Source organism: Arachis hypogaea, chromosome 11 (assembly GCF_003086295.3).
Source record: "Arachis hypogaea cultivar Tifrunner chromosome 11, arahy.Tifrunner.gnm2.J5K5, whole genome shotgun sequence".
Lineage (NCBI taxonomy): Eukaryota > Viridiplantae > Streptophyta > Magnoliopsida > Fabales > Fabaceae > Arachis > Arachis hypogaea.
Genome location: NC_092046.1, coordinates 117,424,435 through 117,432,578, shown reverse-complemented (window position 1 = coordinate 117,432,578; position 8,144 = coordinate 117,424,435). Strand labels below are relative to the sequence as shown.

General features: G+C 32.4%; 1 protein-coding gene across 2 annotated transcripts; it reads left to right on the top strand.

Moving 5' to 3' along the window:
• Positions 1–3,863: 3,863 nt before the first annotated feature.
• Positions 3,864–7,931, top strand: LOC112722425 (transcription factor BHLH094). Of its 2 annotated transcripts, none has more exons than XM_025773437.3 (6): positions 3,864–4,494; positions 4,693–4,941; positions 5,112–5,177; positions 5,281–5,349; positions 5,456–5,533; positions 7,383–7,931. In XM_025773437.3, the coding sequence occupies exons 1-6, from the start codon at positions 4,324–4,326 to the stop codon at positions 7,515–7,517; spliced, it is 768 nt and encodes a 255-aa protein (XP_025629222.1). In that variant the 5' UTR covers positions 3,864–4,323; the 3' UTR covers positions 7,518–7,931. The 2 variants fall into 2 exon arrangements, with proteins under 2 accessions (XP_025629222.1, XP_072063207.1); XM_072207106.1 differs by having other exon boundaries at positions 3,901–4,494; positions 7,389–7,931.
• Positions 7,932–8,144: the final 213 nt, after the last annotated feature.

Below are 8,144 nucleotides of genomic sequence, written 5' to 3'. Positions count from 1 at the left end.
GCCCAACCAGAAATGGGGGTCAGGCCTTCTGCTCCACCAATGGAAAACCAATTTGCTCAATCACCAATGGGGATCAGGCCTTCTTTTCCACCAACACCAAACAGCATATCCACGGAGACAATGCAAGCAGCAAGTTCTGTGACTGCTTCAAGGCTTTTCAAGTTTATTCCAACTCCTGGGTTCATTCCACCAAGAAAGAAATAATCGATGCAGGGATATGAGAAGCTCATTTCATATGTTTTGTGTGTTATTTTTGTGTTAATTTGGATTTGTTTTGGCCAGTTTAGACCCTAGGTGGAAAACTGAAATCTTATGTCTTATCCTTATTTTGTAAGGGGTTATATGCTGCCCCTGAATACTAGTTGCTACATTTTCAGAACCTTTTTTTTTTGTGTTGCTTCTTTAGTGAATGAATCTATTATAATATATGAATTATGTTTGCTTTTCGTAAGTCTATTCTCAGCTTCATATGTCCACAATAACAATAATAACATTAAACAATATCTGTGTTTGATTATCTCCAAATCAAATATCATAACTTCATAACAGTCTTAACATCAATGGTCATTGACATCCTCTAACTTAATGTCCTAACAAAGTTTGCAACTATAACTCCACAGAAAAATGCAACAACTGTTGCACCCCTAAAACACCTATGCTCACTATGCACATGTTTGCATCTCTTAACTTGCAATTCTAAAGCATGTATTGTATGCTCCAACTCCCTCACTTTTCCACCAAGCATCTCAGCTGCAGCCACGTGCTGATCTTCGAGTTGCTTGCCACTATCAAAACCAAGCGATTTCGAGCCTTCAAAATCCAACAACGCCACGAAATCATCGAGCCATGCAAAGTATTTGCAGTGTGACCCTGAACTCTGCAATATTGATAAATAATGGTAAGAACATGTTACCAGAGGCCACATCAAACGAACTTAATTAAAAATTCAAATCACCTTAAAATTGGGACATCCATAAAACAACCGATTAGGGTTAAGCTCCGTCGAAGATAGGAACAGAATTGCATGAGTTCCACAATAGCACCGCGGAGCATTGAACTTCTTCTTCTTCATCGTCTTCCGCGGTCCAACACTACCAGAAGAACCGGTGGTTGCACTTCTGCTTTCGTCGTTGACTACGTCTCTTCCAATTTCGTGAACGGACATTGAAGTGAGATCTCTCATGATGCTCATGGCGAATTAGGGTTCCACAAATTAGTCACAAAGAGGGGGACGAATACCCACAACGAATAAGAAGGCTCCTCCCATCAAAACGACCACGTTTTATGTTGACGTGGACTCAGACAACTAACCCCCTAACCATTTTAGTACTCCACGTATGCAGGGATCGTCCACGTCAGCCAGCTCACACACGCTCACCGTGCCAGCTCAGCGTTTTCCGTTCATTCTAGCCGGAGATTCACCCTCAAGGACCGGCTTGTGTGACGGAGGCATGGGACAGGGACCGAACTGGATTACAATATTTATCAGGGGTTGCTTTGTCATTCTGCGAAATGGTCAGGGACCGGGTTGGTAGTTCACTCTACAAAAGAAAGGAAAAAAATTAAAATAAAATACTTAAAATATTAAAGATCAAATTAAAATTTGACTCAAATATTGATCATCAAAATAATACTTTACATTTTATTATAAGAATGTCAACAAATGTAAACAAAAAATTTCAATGTATTTAACTTAATGTAGTTTGTTTTTATACTTTTAAAAATACGTTGACCTTTTTTTTGGCATGTATATGAGAGGAGAAAAACATCTCTAAAGAAAAATTTTGAAAAGTAATAAAATAAAAATTAATTATCATTAAATTTATAATTTTTATTATGTATAAATCTTACCATCATAAAGTTGATTAAATTTTCAATTTTTTGCTAAGTTGGTTGATCCAGACGGGAGAATTGAGCTTGTCTGTATTTTATCATATTCTATAAGTTTTTCTGTTATGATGGATGAATTTGTTGTGTACCAAAAAGACAAAATTGAAGATTTATTTTTAAGAATAATTAACGAGTGAGATAAAGGAAGTACTTAAAGTCAAATTAAGCCTAAAAGTATCCAGCTATTGAACTTTTTCTTTTTTCCGTAATAATTTCCTAATAAGGGCCTTCATATTTGGTTGTCAAATTATCCAATATAATTATTTTCTATAGATTTAATATTTAATATTTACATCAATTGTGGGTTTAAAAAATTTTGTATTTGGTTAATGAATGCTTTTACGACTTGTTCAGAAAAAAAAAATCACTGAAAAATAATTTTTTTATATTTATAATATATTTTTAATATATTAAATACACTAAATATATAAAAATGATTATTCTTAGAAAAAAATATTAAGAGACTATCATAATTTATTATTTTAGTCATTATTTAATTATTAATTCAATTTTTTTAGTTAGTTTCTTTAATTTAGTAATCAAACTACATATTTTATTCTATATTTTAAATATTAATAATTAACTGATAGATAAAAATAATAAATTCTGATAACTTTTTAAATTTTTTTTTTTTAGAATTTTTAACAAATATCTTTTAATTAAGGTTTAATTATTTTGTCCCTAAAATTATTTTGCTGAATTTTTAATTAGGTCTCTATATTTTTATCTTTTTGATTGAGTCTCTATATTATATCAGATTTTATAATTAAATTTTTACTATATAAAAATGTTGAAATTAATAGAATATTCGGTTAAACAAAATAAATATACTTAATATTTGACTGAATATTTTATATAATTTAACATAATATTCTATTAAATTTTTTATCATAATAAAAATTTAATTACAAAAATTAATATGATATAAAAATTTAATTAAAAAAATTATAAAAATTTAATTAAAAATTCGATTAAACTATAAAATCCAACCTAATAAATAAACCTTTAGTTAATTCTAATTTTTTTCCCCTATAAAAAGGCCATAATAAGCAATGTGAAAACCAAGACAATGTCATAATAGTGTCCCAACTCCCAACACGCATTCTCAAAAGACAAAGCACATCATTAATTTTGTTTGTGTTAGAAATCAGTAAGAAATACTTAAAAGAAAATAAATGTGAATTTTGTTTTTTTCAAGTGTGAGTAAAACGTAAGAAAGAAAAGAAAACCAAGCGAAGAGTTTGTCAAAAACTCACAAATAAAAAGAAGAAATCAAATATCCTTTAAATCATTGGTAAAGAAACAACAATTCATCACATAAGTGCAAATTTAATTACTACGATATATTAGAATTCCTGCCACAGATAATTCATAAGCATTTTTTAACAGATAATTCATATATTAAATGTAACTATGTAAGTGAAAAGAATGTGACTAAATTGGAGTCAGTTATATAAAAGTAAGCTCAACTTTTAAACAAATAATTGGAGTTTAAATTTTAGAAAAAATATTTAATTTCTAGTTAATAGTTGGTTAAACTTTTTCTATTTATCTATCTTTAGTTTGTTAAAAGGGAAAAAAATAATTTTATGGTAAATCAATTACTTTAACCTTTTCTTGTTGTCTAAGAAAAAATGTCCTAATAGCTAATACTAGTAAGAGAATCAAGTACAGCCTGCGTACCTAAACTTTTGTTCTTCCAAAAAATAAATAAAAGATAAATAACTATTGTTTTAATCCATAATTCATAATAAATATACCATAACTAAATAAAATAAATTTTATATTTTATGAAAAATAACATTTGTTACAAAAATAACACTAATTTCATTTAAAATAAAATTTTAACATTTTAACTATTCATAATTAAAAATTATATTTAATAATAAATAAATTTATGATTTTTTTTTTAATTTTTATGAATAAAAATAATAATTTATTTTAAAAGTATGCAGAAGAAGCTGAGAAGGGAAGGGATCATAAAATATAACGGACGAGGGAATGACAAGAGAAGCAGGGGGCGCAGTACGCCACAGAGGCTTGTCTGTTGTCTCCTTCGCTGTGATCTTCAACCTTTTTAATTTCTTTTTCTCTTTTTATTTTTGACGGGTGTTCAGTGTTCACTCATCACTGTGATCTTGAACCTGAACAAATAACACTATAACAGCACCTCCCACCCAAAAAAAAAAGATCTCTCTGTTCGCCTCTCCTTGTCCGTGTCCGTGACCGTCACCGTCACCGTTACCGTCACCGTCATCCCCGCTCTTTCACTAACTCACTCAAAATCAATAAATTACTTAGTAGCAACCACCAACACTCCCTCATTCAGTCTCTTCAAGTTTCATTCATAATTCTAATTATTATATTATTCCTAAACACTTGAATGAGAAACAAGAAATCGTTAGAATTGAAATAATTGTAATAATAATAACAATGGAAGGTCCTGTCATCAACGAGTCCACATTCTCCTCCGCCAACCCTTCCTCTTACTCTCTCTCTGAGATTTGGCCCGCCACCGCAACCACCTTCACTCCCATCCACAACCATAAGAGGAAGGAATCATCCCCCTCCTCCTCCACCACCACCGCCACCGCCAATCACTTGGTTTGCCTTCTCTCTTTCATATGTAACTGTATGCTATTTGCAGTTATTGTTATGCTGAGCTGGATTATAGTTGGTTAGTTAGTTAGTTAGTTACAGTTAACAACAAACTATTCTTACCAGCTGAGCTAACTAATTGATTGCTTACTTACTTACTCACTCTGTTTTGGAAACTGAATTTCGTGTTCTGGTTTGGAGCAGAATGATTCGTACGGCAATAAGCATAGGAAACTGGAAGGATCCTTCCAGGAGGAAAACCGTGCTGGCGATTCAAAAGCCGTGGTAGGTGCCAGTTTAGTTGCCGGTAACAAGTTAGCTCGGGAAGGTGGTGGTGGCGGCGGAGGCGGCGGCGCTGCTAAGCCTTCTTGTGAGCAACCGCCTAAACAAGACTACATCCATGTGAGAGCCAGGAGAGGCCAGGCTACCGATAGCCACAGTCTCGCTGAGAGAGTATATATTTTTTTTTCTTTTCGAACTTTCTTTCCTCTGTTTCTAAATGAGCTTTGCTTGTATGAGAAGTATTCGAATTCTTTTTTTCTCTTTTCATATATATATGTATGTTTGTTTATGTTTGTTGCTTGTTAAGGAGCATATTGCTTATGATAACAAGTTTTTTGCAGGCCAGGAGAGAAAAGATTAGTGAGAGGATGAAAATTCTTCAAGATTTAGTCCCTGGATGTAACAAGGTAATAATCTTATCTGTTGGATCAGTGATATATTATTGTTGCTATATAATTTAGATTTTGATTTAATTGAATATTTATCTTTGTTCTGTTTTGTTTTGTTCAGGTAATTGGCAAAGCACTTGTGTTAGATGAGATAATCAATTACATACAGTCGCTGCAGCGTCAGGTTGAGGTAGATCTCTTTGTTTCGTCTGTCATGATGGAGCACTACCCATTGATATTATCTTTCGTTTGTACCAATGAATTTAATTCTGAGCAATATATCTTGATTTTTGCAGTTCCTTTCAATGAAGCTTGAAGCAGTTAATTCAAGATTGAACATGAATTCTGTTGTTGAATGTTTTCCTTCAAAAGACGTAAGGCCATCATTTTTTTACCTTAATCCGCTTGGCTTAGATAAATGTTTAAGCAAAATTCAATATAAAGTTCTATATACTATGACATTCTTAAACCAAAATGATTAATTTTGTAGAAAACTAATCTTAATTGACGAAAGTCAGAGCTTGCAAGTAGGAGGTGTGTTACTGTGTAACTACTAACAGGCTAACAAACTAGATGTTTTATACATAGATAACTAAGATAAGGAAACAAGAATACAATAGAATGCACACAGTTGATATTGTCCGAAAATAATAGTAAACAAGCTAATAAGGTTGATGAAATTGAGAAAACATGGCCGAACCCATTTTTGAACCAATGAAAATGAATAAGAAAATTTTGGAAAGGAAGAAAACTGGGATGCAGGGTTGCTTGATAAATATGACACCAATATTTTGAATGTCTGGTTTGAATGGTTTGTGGAAATCTTCAGGACCTTGCAAACCTTTCTTTGTTGCCTAAATATGAATTAAAAGGGGCTTAACAAAAGAACAAGCTAGATTGTTTGTGAATCTGTGGATCCAGATTCATCTGATCAAGTTAATTGTTATGTAGATTGATTCCATGTAAACATGGTTAAACCAGTTACTTAACTAGTCAAGGGACTGATTCCATGTTTAATTGTTGAACTGTGGCAGCCTCACCCTTGCTGTGCTATTAATTTTGATTAATACTAATTGATTTAGTTTTGATGATGACATTTTTTTTCCCTTCTAAATTTGCAATATTATTATTCAGGAGAGCCGCATTCCAAGAGTTTACGTTTGACATCCCATGTATTTGTAATTCTGTTCATGTATATATGTATATCTTGGTAAAACATTTATATCTAGTTTGCGGTTTTGTGTAGAGTTTCTCATATTTTTCAATCCTTAACCTTATCGTACAGCCTATGTAGTTATATTATCACTTGTATGCATGTGGCTGATAGGATTTTATAGAAATATGAACTTAAGCATTTGAAGTGGAAAGCAATGCTGATTTAATGGGGCTGATAGAATTGTCATAGGAATATGAGCTTTAACATGATGGAGAAGTGGAAAGCCTCCCTAAACTTAACTTGCAACTCCCACACCAGAGACTCAATAAAAGCTAAAGCGCATTTCAGTATGTTGCTCTAGCAACAATTACTGGGCTTCTCATGTATGGAAGAATTTTTTTTCCTCTTTAAAACACAAAAAGGAACCTCAAAGCAGCAATATTTTCATTATTAGCTGAGTAAAAAAACTTAGTTGGACCATTTGATTGTTTGAAATGGTCCCAATTTGTGTTCGCATGTGTCTGTATTGAGATCCTTTTAAATACCTAGTGGGAAACCATATCTTAAAAGCTAGCTATTAAGAGAAACAACCATTTTCTTTAAATACAACCTTAAGCTTCCCATGCGGTTGTGGGACTTTGGGCACTTCAGAATACCCAAGTCCCTAACAGATTCTCAATATCATTCTTTTTCTTTTTGGTTTTATTAATTATTATTGTTATTATTATAATTATAATTAATATTTATTATGTTGGGCTGTTGGCTGTGTATGTGTTGAATTTTCCTTGTATTTCCTCTTTTTAGTAATAACTTGAACATACTTTTATGTGCAAAGTGACTTATTTGAGTTATGAGATGACTTAGCTAAGCAAATCCTAGTGCTATATCAATGAGCCCTCCGACCATCTTGAAAATTTGCAGGGTTCTCAAAGATAGAGATTCTCAATTAGGACATCATCTTCTTCACTCTGTGTATTGTTCTCTAGACCTAGAACATGTATCTACACCCTTTCTTGTTAGGACTGTTTATGTTCACAATATTGTGTTCTTAATAAGCTATTCTACAGGTTCAGGTTGGTAATCAGCCATTTGATATTGCCGGAATGATATTCGGATCACAAGCAACCAGGGGGTATGCACAGGGATCACAATCTGGATGGCTGCATATGCAATTAGGAGGTGATTTCGATAGAGTGGCATAATTTAAAGGAGATTCACTGGGAATGAGAGATCAAATAGTGTGGTTGGTTTTCCTTTTATCCATTTAACAACCCAGTCAATTGGTGCAGAGTGCCGTAGGTCTGTACGTCCATTCTCATAGTATGATGTCTTTTGTAGGAAGTGTATCTAATCTTCATGTGCACCATCTGATAGGCAACTCAAATAATCTTTAAGTGTGTATTGTTGTCTCAAATAATCTGATGTGAATGAGAGTAACTTCTCTTCTTATTTTCTATCAAAAAAAAAAAACTTCTCTTCTTTTTTGCTCCTTCAGGAGTTTAGGATGCATTAGCAGGCAGCCGTTTTTTCCATTGTTTTATAGTTATTTAATTATATTTGTAAGCATGGAGAATATTGAATTATTGATAGCAATTAATATAAAACTAATTAAGGAATTTTTTTTTTTTGGATAAAAGAAGAAATGACTATATTTTATGCGTGTAAAAGAAATTTTAAAAAATATCACTAATTGCAAAATTGAGAATGTACTTGTGGAGTTGTGGTGTAGTGAAAGTGCTTCGATGGCTTTATAGAACAGGATAGACATAGAATAGAAGAATAGAATAGAATGGTATAGACAGTATAGAAGTAGTGCAGTAAGATCAAAC